Genomic DNA, 20,652 nt, shown 5'->3' with positions numbered 1-20,652 from the left:
TGGTGTTCGCCGACCCAAATACTAACCATGTTGAACCCTATTTGGTTTTTTGGAGACTAGTCAATGTCAGATAGATACTGCCATCTGTTATGATGCTTTCTTTGTTATCTTTTTTCCTATAAATTGGATTTTACATTTATTCATGATTTCTGTGCTCCAGATTTATAAATCTTGTACTCAGGTTAAACATTTTAAAAGTGTTTTTATCTTATTGATAATTCGTTTTCAGTTAGGTGTGCACTTAAAAGGGATAGCATTAACTGCCATAACAAAACTATGTACCTGTCCAAGCTAATTCAATTCTACTCTATATTTAGTTGTGTGGAGGTGTCTCTTTAATTAAATTTAGTTATTCAGTCTTGTCATCATCCCTTCAGGTGATCCTGAGCTCAAGCCTTATGGTACCTAGATATGGAGATATTTGTTGTTGAACAGATTAAAAACATGCGTATTTACTTCACCAATATTGTATTAAATATCTTGGAAATCTATATGTAGGCTAGTAGAAAAGGACGTGTGTGTGTGTGTGTGTGTGTGTGTGTGTGTGTGTGTTTGAGGCCTTTTGTTGACTGATTATTACTTTTACTAAACGTATATTGTATAGCTATTAGTAATAACTACATTAATTCTTCATTTTAAAGTTTTAAAAAGAACAGCCCGGAGAAAACACAGACTATTTTAGATGAGATTAAAAAGAAAAAAAAAATAAAGAAATGTCCAGTGAAGATAAGCATTTCCCATCAAAGTAAATGTGATGAGATTCGAATAAACAGCATGATATTCTGTTATGATAAATGTTTTGAGGATAAATTTATGCAACTTTTGCAAAATATGATTAATCTTATTTTAATGGTGGAAAGATGCTCAACACTTAGATGATTTAGAAAGATGCAAATTTAGCATTAATATTAATACATTAATAAGTGACAGGATTTGGCCAGTATAGCTATTGAATTATTTTTAATTATTCACAATGATCCTAGATGATAGACTGTAAATAACGTTACAAGAATGTATTCATGAAGATAATATGGGTTTTTATCTAAAATAATTAAAAGATGATTTGGAATTGTGCTAGATATTTTAGAATATTTTGAACATCTTAATTGTATCCAGTTGGACAATTTGAATTGGACTTTCTATTCAAACTTTTGGAAGAAATGAATTTTGTAGAGAATTTATAAAATGGATAAAATAAATTTATACTTCACAATAGAAATAAAAAATCCCTAGTGATCTTAAGTAGTTCAACAAGAGAAGGTTGTCCATTATACTCTCTTCTTTTCTTTAAATATTGAATTGAAACATAAGACAAGATGAAAGGATTATGAACATAAAGATTATTTTTTTAAAAAAAACCTTACAAATTGAGAAACTTTGCAAATGACTTAGTGAAGGTTTTAGAAGATCTTTTACAGGGAATTGATGTATCAAGAAAACTAAAAATTTGATACATCAGCAGGTTTTAAGAGGAACAAACAAAAGAAAGATGATGATAAAAATATAAAAATACAAGATCAAATAGAATTGATGAATAAGATGGCTTTCAAAGTTGAGTGGTAAGTAAAATATGTGGTATTAATATGACAAATATGAATAGTACACGATTAGTTTTTAACTTGCTTATTTAAAACTTTTTGAAGAACTATTGCCAGTAATAGGCAAATGGGCAAATGGAATTGTCTGACATAAGGTAGATTTAATCAAATTAATGTATATTGGAGTTTTATTTCATAAGAATCAGTTATACTTTGTGAGTCTTCCTAAAAAATGCTAGTATGTCAGGGAAGCCATTTACTCATTTAGTATCAGGAAACCAATCAATAGTATTTGATGGTGGAAAGATGAATTCTTTCATCTTTTAGACTAAGAATACACAAGGGGATGGGATGTTATATTGTTTTTAAAAAATCCCTTGAAGAAAAAGTACATTATTGCAGTGTTTGTGTGTGTGCCTGTGTGTGTGTGTGTGTGTGTGTGTGTGTGTGTAAACCATTGATCTACATCTATCCCTAACTCTTTATCTGTCTATCTTTGTATTTCTATTCTATTCCATTCCATTCCTTTCCTATTTCTATTTCTATTTTTTGCCTGGTGGAATTTTTAAAAAGGCAACATAAGGAAAGACGCTGTGTAGAAACCTAGACAAGATACTTTGTCATATTTTGCCATTCAAACTAGTTCTAATTATTCAAGTAAATAAATTATTTCAATCTTTGCCATTATTATTTTTTTTAGTTAAGAACATTTTCCTCTAGTCTATGGAACACCTTTATTCATTTGTAGGAAAATCATTCATTTCTTAATTTGAAAGCTGCAGCTCTTACCAATTGCTGGCACCTTGAAAAATTTTACCTTGCTACTTAAAGGAAATATCCACAATTTAAGGCAGTTAATAAGCAATTTATAAGTTGGTAACAGATGATGAATCTTTACCTAACTTCTAGATACATTTGGCCTGTTATATGCCAGCTCCTAGAAGGTAGGCTTAGCACAAATGTCTATAAAACTCTTGGTTTATTTCTTCTTTTTCTTCTAGTTTGACACAACTTGTATCTCTTTGTTCGTATGTGTCATTGGAAAAACTAAATATAAGCAACAACTGCTTACTAGGTAAGTTTGCAAGATAAATGGGAAAAAATAATGTCAGTTTCCAATGTCATATTATAAACCATATGTGAGTTTGAATACTAAGATATACTGTATATCAAAAAAAGACTAAAAGCTAATTTTTCTCTTTCTGTTATATATAAAGTTCAGTTTTGCAGCCAGATTCATATGTTGTTCATCTTTTAACAGTGAGCATTCCTGTTAGCTTTAACCAAGGCAATGTTTACTGGTAGTCCTTAACTTATGATCAGTTGTTTAATGGTCATTTGAAGTTAAGGCCTTGGAAAGAGTGCTTTATGGCCTGTAAAACACTTCAAACCATCATAAAACATTGTGGTGTTCCTACATTACCACTTCTTGAGCATTTGACAACCGACTTGCATTTATGACGAGCTGCAGCATTCTGCAGTCATGTGATCATGATTTGTGATTTTTTTTAATGGTTCTGACAAAAGACACCCATTCAAGATAATGGATTTGTTTAATGACTTATAGCTATATGATTTCTTAACCACCGCCATAAAAAAAGTCAACAAATTGGAAAAAGTCAGGTCTGGTCATGTGGGTGCTTCAACCTTTGACCACAATGACTTAAAGCCAAAAGTCTGGGTCCAGTTGTGGTTTTAAGTCAAGGACTACTGGTATTCTATAATGTCTAATATTTACAGTTAAGAGGATTTGAGCCAAAGGTTTTTAATCCTTTTTAACTCCATATTTGCTAATAATCCTTGTATATTGTGAACTATAATTATGTAGGTTAAAATTTAATACTGTTTAAGAATATTTTAAAAGTGGAAGAAATTATTCTGATTATTCCACAATTCATTCTTCACCCCATAATCATCTTAAAATATATGTTATTGTTCAGTTTAGAAGACCATTCCTATTTCTAAGTTTAATTATCCATTCTGATGTAGATTAAATAATGTTTTTTTTTATTATATAAAATTCAAACTTGATGAATGACATGTGTCAGTTGAAGAAAGAGTGTGAAGGGGCAACATTCAGTATTTCAAAGATAAATGGTGTATTCAAAGCATTTATGTACAATTAGGATTCCAACAGATTTTTAAAAGAAGACTATATAATGGAATGTTAGGATCTAGAATCCTCCAGTGTCATTTATTACATTTTGAATTTTGACCAAAACGATTCCAATGATTGCAGTGTTATTAGAATGGAATACAGTACACTAAATTAAAATTTAGGGATTTCATTTCATTATCCTTTAAAGACGCTTAAAAGAGTGTTCCTAGACATAAAGATTTAATTGTATTCAGTATTTGATAGTTATTTGTGTGATCACTGTTAATATATTTATAATTATTGATATTTGTTTTGTTCTTAACAAATGCAGACATGAAGACTCTCATTCAATGCCTTGACAGCTGTGATAGCCTAATGGAACTATCCCTACTTGGAAATCCTCTTCTTCAAGAAGACAGCTGGAGGTAAATAGATAAGAGAAACTGGGATATGAGATATATGTTTATAAACATATGGATAGCTTTGTTATATAACATTTAATAATATCATTAAACTTATTATACTTATTAATAGAACAATGTTGGTATTATTTAATTTCTATTAATATTCCAATAATGGATTACATTATACGACAAACATTGAGAAAGGCTTTTCATCTTCCTCAATATTTTCACTTGTTGGATGTTTTATAGAAGTAGGTTTGATCAGGATTTTCAAACTTTTTCAAGTCCTGGAAAAGATAATAACTCTTGGAATCTTGATCCCCAAAATGGCAGCCAATGATTCTTTAACACATGATAATAACCCCTGCCTTTTCCCCAATACCTTAGAAAAATTGCTCTGGAGGGGCATTACTGCGTTTGAGTAAATTTTTTGGGTCATTCATAAATTCCCATCAAATTCTCCTGGAATTTTAAGATGCCACAAAGCAGTTAAAATAAAAGGGAAATGGTGAAAAGAAGATAAGAGTAAAAGCATGATGATCTGATGTAGCAATAGCCTTTTTCTGAAGAGGTTTAGGATAAAACATGAATTGAAGGTAAAATATAACAATCTGTTACCAGCTATGATTGGTTACAGTAATTATCACAAACCAAGCTAGTCCTGTAAGATAGAAGAAATATCAGTTCCATTTACTTTTAACTGAAATGAGCATTCCTTAATGACACATCATCAATGTTTAGTGACCATGTTTTCTTATTATTTCAGTGGGAATGAGTTCATCCTGTTTCAGCACTCTATCACTGGCAGCATATAATAGTTCTGAAGTGTTAATGAGAGCAGATTAATTCACATTATTGTTATAACTATAATTTACAATTACTGGAGATAGTTTAGAATTACCAACATGTGCAAACTACAGAAAAGGCAAGGGGTTTGTTTTACATTTCTTTTATTTGTTAGCTGACTATATTAAATACTTAATGGTAGATTGCATGGAATTATTTACATTTCCCTCTTTAGAAACTACATCTGCATATTATCATCAGAATTCATATTTATGTTGTTTTGCTTCCATACTAATTATATTTTATTCTTCTCTGTTAATAAGAAGGTTGGAACAACTTACCGTATGTTTGATCTGTGCTTTGATTGGGTGGATATTTTAAATAAATTAAGTGCAAATTGTATGTATAATAAATTTTAATTTCTATTGGATTTCTATACATTTATTTTGTTTTGTTTCCTAAGATTTTAAAATTATACCATTTTAATCATATTTTCCATATTCTATTCATTGATTTGTTCATAGTTGGGTGTTAATTTTCTTCTCAATTAAACTTAATATGCATCCAAGGTTTGTTAATGCACTCATAATAGTTTCACTCTCCTATATTTACTTTAGCTCAGTCTGATCTGATAGCTGTTCAACATAATCTTGGATTGGAATAATCATACATTTGTCTTTTTCAACATCTCATATTTATTTTCTTCCTTTGTGTTTTTCTTTAGGGGGAGTAGGCAGGGGGAGGATGCTATGCTAATTGCAGAAGGTAGAAAGTTGGAATTAGAAATCAACTCATTTTGAGTTTTAAAATGCTTAGAATATGCATTTATGTTTTGCTACAACCGTGCCTTCTTTTGTATTTTCTGTCTAGTTCAGTATTAACTAGTAAGATTGAAATATAACTTGTCAGATGATTAGCAGCCTTAAGTTCTCTACAAATTGTATTTAAATGGAAGCATTAGTAATCATAGATAGAATCTACTCTTAATAATTTGCCCTGTATTCAGTTCCTGTTTATTTTCATTTTCATTTCTCAAATAATCCAAAGTTCTTTCTTTTTTTTTTTTTGCAGCTGGATTGGTCTTCTGCCATTTTCCTCATTTAGCTTTACAGTTTGTTTATACTTATGCTTCCAAACTTTTGGATTGTTTTTCCATTATCTCTTTTCCCCATTGAGCTTGGCTAACATAGTTTTTTTATTTTTCTAAATCTATTTTTCTAAACTTAGTAATTTTAGCTGTGCATATGTGCTTAGGAATTTCATTATTGATTGCAAAGTTAGAAAATATTAAATAAAGCTTGAAAGCCTTTATACCATGGGATCAAAAATCCTTCTCCATTAAATACTGTTAATTTCTCGCAAGTAACAAAAGAGAAATAGTTGGTTTTGTTTTTAAATTGGTGTATTGTTCTTAATTTGATGTAGTCTTAATTTGGGGTATAATTGCTATTCCACCTAAGTTCAGTTTAAAATAACTCTTGAAATTCCAGGGTCATCAAGATCCTCCCACATTGCTTGGCCATTTGAGCTTTCATGGTCAGAGAAAGATTAATTTATCTAATGGGATACTATAAAGTATGGATTTGTTGAATTCAGCATTGACAATAACTGCAAGCAATATGTTTCAATGAACTTTACATAACCCCCTGATACCAACAAAGGAATTACTTATAAAAGTTCCCAATTGGTTTCTTACTTTCATGTCCAGCCAGTGATAACACTGAAGAAGCTGAAGTACTGAGAAATCACTTTTTGGAAATTAAACCCTAAGATCTGTTTGAGCATTCCTAGGGGGAATATGTTTCATTGCAGTAATGATTAATAGAACCTCTTAAGTGACAGAATATTCACCAGGAAGTTTTCACTAAATGAAATATTGATTCAACCCTCACTAGCAGAAACCCAGCTGGAAAAACTAGATCTAAGATCCCATGGCTCTAAGAAACCATGGTTTCCAACATTAATCAACTTGATATGGCACCTTTTGAATATCTCATTATTCAACATTGTCTCCAATATCTCCAGACAGCATATTCACAGTTATTCATTTAACATTACCATCTGACATGTATGCACTTGTGAAAAGGAAATGCAGATTTTATATTTTTTTTTGTGATATAAATTGGAGTTATGATTCTAATGATATACATTGAAACAAGGTATATGAGTCAGCCAAAATTTGAATTCAGTATGTTAACTTTGTGAGGCTTAAATATTTGCTTGTTTTTCTATTCAAGTATCTGGAATTCTTGGCCAGATTTTTTCTAAATTTTCTTTGATAATTGATTGTAAAACTTGGCATAAGAGTCTATTCAAGCTAGCCTGGAGGTAAAATGGGTTTAGTTCAAGAAAATATTCCATAATCTGTAAATCCTTTCCATGAAATATATTGGACTGGATTATAGTTTTTTCCATTTCCTTTTTCTGGATGGCATTCTGCTATTGACTGTGAGGAAGGTTGTTTTTACTTAATCCTTACAGAATCATCATTGGAAATAGTTCTTTAGACCATCAAATGCAACTCACTTTGTATCATCTGTAGGAACCCTATGTAAAATATCCTGAACAAATGTCTAACTAACATCTGTTGGAACATATCTATGAAGGGGAGTCCACCATCTCCTTAGTTAATTGGTTCCATTATGAGTTTTTGCTATAAGGAAAATCTTCAACTGTTTTCCTTTAACTTTAGACATTATCCCATTTCCTGCAATCTGAGATGATAGAGAACATATTGTATCTTTCTTCTGTGTGACATCCCTTCAGTTACCTGATATACAAAAATCTCATAAATAAACAAGGGTTTATTTAATAATTGGACTAGCTCCAACATCAAGGTGCCAGTTTCAGCTGGAGAAGCAAGCATTCACAGCAGTGTTTAACCCCATTGTGCTTCTCCTCTTAAAATGCCAAATTCTATATAGTTAAGACATTGCTGCCTTTGTGTTTTGAGGTTGCAGTCAGAGATTTTCTATGTAACATGTTTCAAAAAGCTAACTTGTGCTAAAGTTATGGTTTCTATGTCATTTTAAAGATGCTCCTTACTCAAATATTTGCCCACTTTGAAAATACTTAATGATGAAAATGTAAGTTGTGGTGCAGAAAAGGTTTATGAAAAAACCTGGAGGTCAGAAACGTTTGCAGCATTTTGTCAAGCTCAAATTCAAGAAATTATATCACTCCACAAAAAAGCCACAACTAGATTGTAAGTATTTACAATTAATTTCAAGAAATTAATTTTCAAATGTTTTGTTCCTTGATACTTATTATTGATTTAACAATATATACATTGGAATAACAGTATGGTAGAAAAGTGATGAAAGTCTATTTTAAATGTAGAAATCTGATCATATGGAAATACCCTTCACGAGTTTATATGAAATGAAGTAATCTTTCTTGATTTCTACTGTTTATGTTCACTAATCCATTAGAATTAATTACATGGATACTGAATTAAAGATTCCTAATGAAGGCTTGTGCAATCTTAACTACACAAATCCAGAAAACTCCTAGATATTAGAAAATAGATGGATTGCTTTTTTTTTTTTTTTTTTGCTAATATCTGGTAGTCATCTGATTTTTTGAATCTAGTAACCCTACTTAAGGAGTTTAATTAGTGCTAAATCTGTATATAGGACAAAAGTAATATATGAAATGATGCAAAATAGTATGATTTTATATTACATTTCAAGAATATTGAAATACGTGCAACTACTATATGTTGCATATTATAGGTATGAAATACCTATGTGTTCAATTATATGTGTAAATGTACTGTGTCTATATAGACCACGCAAGAGCAAATGTACAAATTGAATGAAAGCCGAAGCTGAATAATAGCAATAGCACTTAGACTTATATACCACTTCACCATGCTTTTACAGTCCTCTCTAAGTGGTTTACAGAGTCAGCCTCTTGCCTCCAACAATCTGGGTCCTCATTTTACCCACCTCGGAAAGATGGAAGGCTGAGTCAATCTTGAGCCTGTGAGATTTGAAATGCCGAACTGCAGCTAGCAGTTAGATGAAGTAGCCTGCAGTACTGCACTCTTAAACACTGCACCACTTAAGTAGAGTTACTAGATCCAAAAAATCCAGATGACTACCAGATAATTGTTGAAAAATCCATAAAGATACCCATAAAGTGCTTACTTAAAACATTTCAGACTTCTTGTAATATCATTCTGCATAATACTCATAATTATAAATGGCAGACGCAATGGCTGTGAGTGTCAGGAGGAAGAACTGCTAGCAAGACAACAGTTAGATAAAGTGAGCCTGAGCCTCAGGAAAGAATGTAATATGAATAAGCATCTCAGACAAGCCCCTCCTTAATTCACAAAAAGATAAATGGAGGAGGAGGAGAAGCTTATTCCATTACTAAAGTTTACAATGAAAACAGTACTGACTTACTTGGCATTGGTTTCCTAATCTGCTCTATCTTGAAGAGCTGACAGTAGTAGATTTGAATTTCAATAAAGGAGATGTTGTTTTATGTGGCAGTTTGGTAATAAGAAGCTATTTAGGTTGTTTAATTTTAGTATTTTTCTTGAGATCATGTCTGTGATATGTCGTACAAGAACTCCTAGGATTTTTTAAAAAATAATCTGAGTTTTATAGTAGAATATGTGTGTTAATTGCAAATCATTGTTATAAATATATTGTATTTGGAAATTAAAAGAAGCACATTCAAAAATGTGACCAAGATTATTTGCTTCTATGTTTTTTCAAAACTGTACTCAAATTTGCTCTTAATGAATTTAGCAAAGATTAAGGCTGTGATCCTAAATAAAATAAAAGCACAATATGGGTGTGTATATTTTAATGAAATGTGCTCACTGCCTTGACTTATAGAGTATATGTAAAAGGCAGGATATAAATATAATAATATCCACTTATCCCAGGTCCTTAGAAAGGACTAGATAGGTGAATAAAATGTCAAATTCAGTTTAATCATCTGTCTGACTATGCAATGAACCATAACAATTGTAATCTAGTTTTTAGAGTTCAAACAGACATGCACTTGCCACATAATATCCCAGACTTAACTATTATTGATAAGAAAGAAAAAAATGGTTGATGGACGTTCAGTACCTGGAGAAAAACACAAAATACAAAAATCTACAAATAGAAGTAGAATGACTATGGTAAAAGAAAGCAATGATACTGATAGTAATAAATCGTTGGATACAATCCCAAAATATTTGGAGCAGTCCTGAGCACCATTGGCATTGACAAAATCACCACCAGTCAATTGCAAAATGAGCTTTACCTGAAACAGCTCTTACAATACTTTTAACATCACCAAACAACATCTGCCTATCCAAGGTCTTTGAGAAAGATTCAATAGGTGGATAAAAATGTCAAATCCAGTATAAACATCTCGCTGATTATGAAACAACAATATTAATAATTACCTTCCATAGGGTGCAATGGGATTTTTCCCCCCTAAAAAGAGTATATAAGATTGTAGCCTTAATATTATATTCCTAAAGAACAATATGAAGCCCCATAAACATTTTGGCTGTTTGTAAGTAAATGAGGCCATGTAGATACAACCTGAAGTATGTAAGTTGCCACATATAATCATAGCCATTAAGTCATTTTTTATAACAGAGGTGTATAGCTAAATTAGGATGTTCCATCCTGATTTCACACAAAGTAAGCTTGCTCTTGTTTAAGAATTATATGCTTTTACAAATTATTCAGATCTAATAAAGGTCTGTCAGTTAATCTTCCAACACCTACTTGAAAACAGCTATGCAAAAATGTACTTCTGTTTCAGTGTTTTGGCTTTCAACAGGCCTTGTACAGAGGATTGGAAATAAAAGACCCTAATGGAAGCTGAAACCCTTTTAAAAGGTTACAGTTTAAACAGGTGAAAATGACATAAAAAGCTTATAAAAGGAATTGAAACTGAAAAAATATAAACATTAAAACTCTTTATGAAGTTTAAAGGCTTTTTACAAGAAAAAAGGAGCAATAAGAATATTAGGAGATACACCCAGTTATATAGAATTACATAATATTACTGTATTGTTGTCATGGCATTTATTCTTGGTAGAGATATAACACACATATGCTCCCTCTGTGTGTGTGTCTCTCTCTCACTTTCAACTGAATTTTGTTCTCTGCAAAGCATTCTGCTCAGAAGACAATCATTTGTTCTCTCTTAAATTGGGGAACATAATATAATAGATAGTATTTAAGTTGTTCATGCTTTCCTGATAAATGAAGATGCGTTGATTTGTTTGAAATAAAACAATTATCTAATTCATAACAATAAATATATAGCATTTAAATATTATATAATATAATATTTAATGCTCTAATTAAATAATATTTAGTGCTGAATTTTATATCAGATCACGTTAATCTTGAATGGACATCAGTGGCACCGAGGAGAGGTGTAAGAAAAAGAATGTCAGACATCAGCAGCATTTTTTCCTATATGTGTTGTGATATCCCATAGATGCCTCAAAGTTGGCAGCATTTTCAATGAAGAGTTACAACGCCATCTTAACAGATTGATCCCAAAAGCAAGTTCTTTTCTAGATATTGTCAAAGACTTACTTGCTGACCCACCAAAACCAGCAACTAATCTGGCTTGTACAGGATATAAGACTCTATCAGTAAAGCTCTCTAAGGTGATGTGATATATATTTCACCAAGGTTGTATTTTAAGATATATTGATTTTTTATTATTATTATTTTAAGATATAAGATTATTTTAAGATATATTTAGAAAAACTGTTAGCTAATATGTATGTAATGCATTTATATGTTATTAATCTTATAAACCATTTTGGGAGAGCAGCATACCTGAAATAAATAATAATAGATATGTTTTAACTATTCCTTTTCCAGAGATAAATTTTCTGAAGACTCTGTACAGCTCCAGTGTTGGTATCTAAAAAAACTGATGAAACTTAGTATTGAACATCGCTATGCACATGAGTATGGAGTTCTAAACATTACAAAGACAGAAGAACCAAAAAAACAGGCAGATCATTTGACACAAGACTTCACAGAGAAAAATAACTTCTTTACCTCGAGTGTAAAAGAAAATAAGCAGGACTTGCTGAATATGCCTGAAAGATGGATTACTTCTGGCCATACTCACACTGAGCCTATTAACTCCTTCATGACAGTTCCAGAAACAGATGAAAATCAAGTATACAGACAAAAGAATACTCAATATTCTACAAATGACAGTGAGGAAAGCAATGCATTAATCAGCCCTAAGAGAAACAAATTCAACAGGCAAATTACAGCCATTGAAAGAGGAAATTACCTTCAACATTTTGACAATTCACAAAAGTAAGATCAAAGGGTCAAGCTTTTTTATGGAAATATAACTGTATCTCTGTGTAATCTTAAAACAGACAGCATCATCACTAAGTACATATATTGTACACCTACTTTGACAGCACATCAGTAATAATAGAAACGTGAGTAGCACACCATAAGCAAGAAAAAAGCAACTACCATGTTGTCTTCTATTTCTACTCTTTCTTTATTCTGTATAAACATAATTATACTAATTGTACTAAGAATATATCTATAAACATTAGGCTATTCAGTGCATTGCAAATCATTCCTTCAAAAAGCTTATTGGCATAAACATCACCTGCCCTTGAAACATTTAGGAAGCTGAATCTCTTGAAGTATAGCAGGCTGGGGAATTCTGGGAGTTGAAGTCCACATGTTTTAAACTTGCCAAGGTTGAGAAACAATGATGTATAGGACTGTTCCAAAGGCTATTCCTAGCATAACCACTAAGCTTTTTTGGTGCTTCCAATAGAAGAGAAATTTATACATGCATACACAAAAACCTAGAGAGTCTTTAAGATCATGTTTCTCTGGGTTTTTCTTCTGTTTCCTTCTTCAATCTCAGTACTACTTCCTTCTGTCCCAAAGTATTCTAACAAACAGAATAGTCTTTAATCAACTGCTTTTTAATTCATTTTGTCTTAGAGTCCTATAAATTTGACATTTGAATGAAATTAATTTTATAAGTGGTGGAAAGATTATTTTGAATTGTTGAGACATTTTCTAAAGAAGTGAAATATGAAATAAATATAATTAATGAAAATGAGCAATATTTAGGAATTTTACTTGCACAACAAATTCCAATCTCAAACCTCCAAAATATACTGTCTTATTGGACAGTAGATTTATAATTATTCAGTAACCTATTTTCATATAACTGCCATAAAATGAATTTATCAATTTTAAAGGACTGTCTTCTATACTGTGGATGGAATGAAACTTATATGTATTAAATCATTTCAAGAATTCTGGTTTACCTATTAGTGGAAGAAGAAAAACAAAAGTTTTTCTCAGTATTTTCTATTATTTTCTGTTTCTCAGTATTTTTCTATAGTGTATTGTCTCTTGGGTTTTTTAATATTTTATTTAAAACATTTTCACAAATATATACATATCCTCCTTAGGTGAGCTATTTATGGTGAATTTCTGCTGATGTCATGCATCTTATAAATTTTCATAAAACACTTTTGAAGAAGATTTAAGTAACATAATATGAGTACTGTTGCATGCTGCTATTAGTCATTCTTCTGCTACTTAGCCTGAAGGGCTTTCCCTGACTCTATGACTGTTCTTTTTGTTGCATTCCTGGTAACACCTATACCAAAATGGTGAGCTGTGTGGTTTAACTGTATCTGTTATCTTCCTAAGGTTACTGGTGATATAAAACTATAGAAATTAATCTAGTTGGTGAAATAACATTTCTGACAAAGATAATTCATGGGTATTAATTTGGAAGTTTTCAGGATAGTGTGGGATGGGCTGGCGAGGCTACAATCTATAATCTGATAGCTGTCAAAAAACTGATATTAATATATTTTTGTATGTTCTCTTGCTCTGTATGGTAGTTCATGACAGAAAAATTGTACAGCAATTGTAAAATGTTTTGGATATATTTTGACAACACCTTTTAAATTATGTGACAATTTCTCAGGATTTAGTAAGAAAAGAGTCCAATTTATTATTGGTGACGTATGCAAGTTGCTTTGTACTCAATCCGGATAAGACCGAGTGGCTGGTGTGTTTCCCTCCTACTAATTGGCCAAGTTTTCCATCTCTCAGGCTGGGGGGTCAAACAGTACGCCCCTCAGACAGGGTTCGCAATTTGGGAGTCCTCCTGGACCCACAGCTGACTTTCGAACACCACCTGTCGGCTTTGACCAGGGGGGCATTTGCCCAGGTTCGCCTGGTGCACCAGTTGCGTCCCTACCTGAACCGGGAGGCCCTCACAACAGTCACTCGTGCCCTTGTGACCTCTAGACTGGACTACTGCAACGTGCTCTACATGGGGCAGCCCTTGAAGAGCATTCGGAGACTTCAGCTTGTCCAGAATGCAGCCGCGCGAGCGATCGTGGGTGTACCTCGGTTCACCCACGTAACACCTGTCCTCCGCGAGCTGCACTGGCTGCCTATTGGTCTTCAGATACGCTTCAAGGCGCTAGTCATCACTTATAAAGCCCTTCATGGTATTGGACCTGGGTACTTGAGAGACCGCCTGCTGCCAATTGCCTCCAATAGACCGATCAGATCCCACAGATTAGGCCTCCTCCGAATTCCATCCACCGGCCAATGCCGACTGGCAACTACCCAGAGGAGAGCCTTCTCTGTGGCTGCTCTGACCCTCTGGAACGAGCTCCCCGTGGAGCTTCGAACCCTCACCACCCTCCAGGCCTTCCGCAAAGCCCTTAAAACCTGGCTCTTCCGACAGGCCTGGGGCTAAAGAGCCTTTGCCCCCCTCCTCGAATGGTATGGTTGTTGTGTGTTTTAAATTGTGTATTGTTATGTTCGTCTTTTTTATCCCCTGTTTGTACCCCTTCCCTGACCGAATTGTGAGCCACCCTGAGTCCCCTTTGGGGAAAAGGAAATAAATCCTAAATCCTAAATCTGAATTTAGGTCCACTTAGTATTATCTGTACTGATTAAGAGCAACACTCCGAATTTTTCTAATGAATTTTTTTCTCATCCATCTAGGTTTTAATGGGAAACAGCATGCATAAAACATCACCAATAATCTTTCACCTCTTTATTAATTTATTTTAATTGAACATTCTGTAGATGAATAGATCTTTTCAAATTAGGATAGGAAGAAATGGATGCACTTAGCCAAGATTTGGAGCTCACTTACTTAGTTGTTCAGGCATGTTTCAGGCATGACTTCCAATCAGATAATGTAACTTTTTTATATTTGAATTCAATATTGCACAGGTGCTCCTGGAATGTAAGGTTCAATTCCATAATTAAATATTTGAACCTAGCTGCACATTAGAAACTAATCTGATGGTGATAACATCTAAGGCTTTCTGTTAGTCCTTGTGAGTGAACATTGCATACAAAGCAGCTCTACCAAAATAGGGTGAACTAATTTTGAGAAAAATATACACTAATCTAGTTATTTTCCCCCTAGTACATAAACCAATTTCTGCAATAGTTAAAACACTCTAGGGCTAAAAATCAAAGAAGATGTTTAAATCTTAAAAAGCAATCTGTTATCAGCCATAAAGGAGACAAACTATTATTTAATTCAGATCAAACAAATCCTCCTGATCGGTGAAAAGACAGTATTTTGCTGTCTCCTGGTCTAAGCATATAGATCACCCCTAGATTCTACTTTATAGGTAACATACAAAATATTCTGATACATTCTTAACAGGAATTCTTCAAAATATTTTCTAGTTGGCTACTCAACTCATCTGGGATGGATAAGACACAGATCTGCAGTCAGAGATGTCCTAAACTTTAAACCTTATGAACTACTTTAACTTTCCTTCTTGCCTTATAGTTTACTGATGAAGAAATCCTTTGGTGTCGTGGTTAAGGCATCAGATTAGAAAGCATAATTTTTAGTCTCATATAAGATACAAAGTCAGCTAGGTGAGTTTGTGTCATTTCTCTCATCCCTGGGAGGATGGTGAGAGGAAAACATTTCCAAAAAATGTCATGTAAACTGCAGGATATAGTTAACATTGACTTGAAGGCACAGAAAAAAATGATCAGATCAGAGACCCTGAGTTGCATTTGAATACCTTGTTGCATTTTATGCTGCTGTAAACTGTGAAATGTAATGATTGGCTTTTTCAGGATTTTTCAGCTTCAGTTGAGTACATTCTATGCATATTCTTTCTGATATTGAGGCAGCAGGTTATTACAAATGCTATTTACTGGGTGATGCAAAAGTATACACTCAGTTTCTGCATTTGGAACAGAGATGAGCTTCAGGCCAATAATGAGAGGAATGTACTTTTTTTCTGATACTAGTATTAAAAACAAATCATCCTAGATGGTTTTTTTTTCTGGATTTCTATGACTGAATAAGCTGCAAAAAAAATGTCCCATCAACTCAGGTTGATTCCTGGAGGCTGCCTTGGTAAATGCTACCATTTGAATCTTTCCCAAATAATAATCTGTCATTCTTCCACAGATATTGCAATATTTTCTTCATCCCGCCCATTTATCTTGTTTGTTATCTTCACTTCTTTTCTATTAGAATAGTATTTCTAGTCTTGTCATTCATTTACATCAGATGAATTTTTCCTTGTTGCCTCCAGGGAGCAGTTGGTCTTTCAAGATCAATTGATTAATTCTTCTTGCAGTTCATAGTATCCATAACAACCATCTCCATATACATAATTCAGAGTCATCTGTCTTACCTCTCTGATTCTTTCATAGTTGGACATTTCCATTGGGGGGGGGGAATGGTTTGAATTGATTGTTATTTTCATAGAAATTATCTACATCTGTTCTTCTCTCTGCTTAGAATGGGCTGTAAAGCACTGTGAAGTGGTATATATAAGTCTAAATGCTATTGCTATTCTCCATATAATTGTTTTCCTGATTATCTCACTGGTATACTTTCATTTTTATTTGTTCTTGAGCCAAGTAATGCAAAACTAACCTTCATTACTTTGATGTCAGCTGTGAGATCATTAAGCATGCTGGTTACCATTACCTTGTTTTTAATATTTTCAGTTCATATTTTCATTTTTACTTTATAATGTAAAGTCATTACTTTCATATAAATAGTGTTATCTAAAATTATTAACACTAAAACTATCAATTCCAGTTCTAATGACAGAATCAGAAATGATTGTTCAAATACTAATAATTTCTGATCCTGATTTGAATTCTGATTCTAAGTTTCCTATCTTCCAATTCTGACATTTCATTTTTTTGCTGTTAAATAAATTTAACAGATATGAAGATAATATGTATCCTTTCCTCACTCTGTTTGAATTCGCCTTCCAAACATTTCGGCAAGAATGATCCTACCAGGAACTGCCAAACTTAGCATCCGTATGATTATTATATTGTATATGGAAAAAGTAGTTATCTCCTTAAAATGCATTTAGCATGTATGGATTTAAAATTTGCAGTGCCATTTTATTTTTAATTAACAATTAGTTTGCTTGTGTAACATGCATTAACCTTCAATGTCAGCATTGACAGTTATTTGGTATCAAGCAAAATAGCATTATTGTAAAACGCCTGGAAAATAGTCCATCAGTCTTCTTTATCCTCCCTACTTCTTTCTTCAATTCTGCATGAATTAATTATCTAATATTAAAGCTTCCTTGCATTCAGTAGTCTTCTCTCTCATGATAGGGAAGATTTTTTCACAACAAAGTATACATAGAGAAAAGGACTAAATTTGGCTCTTTGCTATGTCCTTGGTTTCCAGTAAAAGCACATTTATATTTGTTAGATCTAATCTTTTTTATTTGTTCCACAAATAGTATCCCACATTTTTTTTAAAAAACAGCAATATGCAGTACAATTATTGGCCCAGCCTATATGTTTAAAGTAATGTGTTGTTGTTGTTTTTTATTTATAGCTCAGCAGCCATAATTATCCAGTCATCTTGGCGAGGTTATAGAATTCGTAAAGAGATCAATTTTTATACAAGGCTACATCTAGCAGCAACCGTAATCCAGTCTGCTTGGCGGAGCTACTACCTCAGAAGAAAGATTGTCAGCTGTGAAAAAAATAATAATCATTTTTTGGATAGGCATAAAGCTGCTACTATACTTCAGGTTAGTGAGCTAAGGTTGGTAAAATGTGCCCTCTCCTCTCCTTTTTGAGAATTCAGATAGCTAAATGGATTTAAAGGTACTTATTCAAAGAAATAGTAATTAGCTGTTGAATTTATGCAAACTGAAGTATAAAGTTGCATTTATGGTAAGTCATTCTGAAAAGTCCTCCTGTGGTCTTTCAGTAATACAAGTAATTGGCTTGTATAACTCAAGTCTCTTTTAAGTGATTTCTTATGGGTTAGTTGAGCATAAAAGCAAGCATCACTCACAGAGATATGCACAAACCAGAATCTTGAGTCATTTTGCTAACGTTCATCCTTAAAGTGTACAAACTCTTCTTTTATCATTGTTGCAACAGACCGCAAATTATCTTACCTAATCATACAAATATAAATCCATTATTATATATAACCAAACCTTATTGGTTATTTGAAGGAGCAATTCTAACTGGCAAAGCAGTTCTGTCAGTGACAAGAACAGTAGAATTACAAATTCAGTGTTTCATTTTTAATTTAATTTAATTTCCCAATATAATTGTATTTGAAATATTCTCAAATGGAGCCCCTAAGAGCTTTATGCTAGAAAGCACATGATTAAATGGTGTGTATATCTCTCTGGGGGTGTTATTAAAAATAAATATTTGCAAAAATGTTTAAATGTATTGGAGATTTTTTAAAAGAAATATTGGGAACCTTATTTGAAAAGTATACTAGTAGCAGAAATTATTTAAATGTATTTTAAAAAGTAATAAAAGTAATGCATACATCTATGGGATGTTTACTGTAAGTCAGTATTCCATATTTCACCTCCACTTTGGCTTTGTATTTTATTTTTCAATGGAATGAATACACATATACATACATACATACATGCATGCATGCATACATACATGCATGCATACATACATACATATATACACACACACATATACATGCACACACACACACACACACACACACACATTTTTCTACATTCATAGTAGGTCCTGAAGGAATTGTCAAATAATTAATTAGTTGACCTTGGTTTGTAGTTGAAGGAGTTTAGGATTCCATTCTGCTTGCTTGAGTCAAACCTCCAGAGTGTTCTGAGCTCTAGGCATATGCTGATATTTAATTTGTCTTCTAGTTTTAAATGTCACATAAAGTTCAAAAAACAGGTCATTGAGCTATTGCTAGGCAAGAGAGAGAGAGAGTCTAAAATGTTTTAACTTTCTAATGGGATAACATAGAGAATCTGAATGCGGACTTGATCTATGGCCTCATACAGCATGCTTTACATTTTTGTTTAGGCACTTTGGAAAGGGTTTCATTTGAGAAAGAAACTAGCCAGCGCTTTGGCAGCTGTTAAAACTGACGAAGTTGAGGATGACTATAAAGAAATTAATGTGGATGAATTTGTGTTTAATGAAGTAAGTAGGTAATGGGATACAACTTTTGATTTTAAGTCCTTTAGTTAGTAAATGTTTAAAAATGTTTCAAGTACAAAAACATGTGACATATTTAAGTCATATTGTTTCAATAGCTAGAGAAATTACATGTCATATATTTCCATATTTCATATATGCTCCTTGCTATATCCTTTATTAAAAACCTGATTCATTTTATTTATTTTCTCTAAACTGTATCTACCGAAGTAATATCGTTACTCGTCCCATAGTATAGTTTACCTTAGCTTTTTTCATAAATAGGCTCATGGAAAAAACAACCTTGTCTTTTGAACACAAATTTTAGTATCATGTCATCAATAATTTCATTTTATATGGTAAATTATATCATCAGTGCAGCTTAAAATATTGAAAAATTGGACTATTTGAATTGAAAATGTACTACTCTATTTGGATTGCTCCAATTATGAATATTCTAAATTTATAACAGTATTATTTCATTTTTATGAAAGTTATATAGAACCATGTTATAATACTTAAGTTTTAGATACTGAAGTATAGAAGGAGGGTATCTGAGTATGCTGTGGGGAATGCCTAGGGGGACAATTAGGGTACACAGTTTTGGTTTATTGTTTTATTCTTTTTATTGAGTTCATTATTTTCATTTATTGGTTTTATCGGTGTCATAAGCTGCCCAGGCTTATGTAAAATGGGCAGCCATATAAATCTTTTAACTAAATAAAGCAAAACAGAGATGCATTTTCTGTGCCAAGAAAATAACTTAAAAGTTGATAAAACCAAACAAGAAGTTGAGTTGGTGTTGTTCTTGGGTTTTGTTATGGTTGTTCTGATTATTATTTTGATCTTCTGGCTGTCTTCATTAGGAAAAAAAAGTAAATTAGGAAAAAATTAGGAAAAAGGGGAAAATCTTTCTTTCTGACACAGTAAGAACATGTAAGCCTTTCTCCCAGCACGAGAAAGCATTATAAACCTGACCCAAATTCATTTGGAGGTAAGAAAGTACATTTAGGGAAAAGACTTTGCTCAGAGTGGCCAGAATATTTTTTCAAGGGTTACCTTGTCATTAGAACTAACCAGTAAGCTAGGTTAGCAAAATGACATTCTCTGAGGCTGACCTCTGATTACTTTACAGACACTTTCATGTGATTAGCAATAATGCAAAAGTGGCTTGTCAGAATATTTTTCAACTTCCCCGACCAGTCAAGAGTCCTAGAATTCTCTGATAATAGTCCATTCAATATCAAATACACCCAAATCTGCTTAATTTATGAACTCAATCACTACTAGCACTCCCATCTGATGTTAGCAATGTGGTGATGTTAATTTAGTTCTGCATCTTTTATACT

The 20,652-nt window shown here is 32.6% G+C and overlaps 1 protein-coding gene across 4 annotated transcripts in view; it reads left to right on the top strand.

Moving 5' to 3' along the window:
• LRRIQ1 (leucine rich repeats and IQ motif containing 1) overlaps positions 1-20,652 on the top strand; it is a 96,459-nt gene that overhangs the window by 29,548 nt on the left and 46,259 nt on the right. For all 4 annotated transcript variants that reach the window (XM_014072234.2, XM_087723388.1, XM_014072227.2 and 1 more), the window contains 6 exons: positions 2,540-2,613; positions 3,968-4,061; positions 7,861-8,031; positions 11,693-12,145; positions 17,703-17,901; positions 19,190-19,309. In XM_014072234.2, the coding sequence (XP_013927709.2) occupies positions 2,540-2,613; positions 3,968-4,061; positions 7,861-8,031; positions 11,693-12,145; positions 17,703-17,901; positions 19,190-19,309 (1,111 nt within the window). The remainder of the gene's footprint in view (positions 1-2,539; positions 2,614-3,967; positions 4,062-7,860; positions 8,032-11,692; positions 12,146-17,702; positions 17,902-19,189; positions 19,310-20,652) is intronic.

Source organism: Thamnophis sirtalis, unplaced genomic scaffold (assembly GCF_051295495.1).
Source record: "Thamnophis sirtalis isolate CommonGarterSnake01/CBP01778 unplaced genomic scaffold, rThaSir2_p1.2 scaffold_9, whole genome shotgun sequence".
In the NCBI taxonomy this organism is placed as follows: Eukaryota; Metazoa; Chordata; class Lepidosauria; order Squamata; family Natricidae; genus Thamnophis; species Thamnophis sirtalis.
This window is presented reverse-complemented; position numbering and strand designations above follow the sequence as displayed.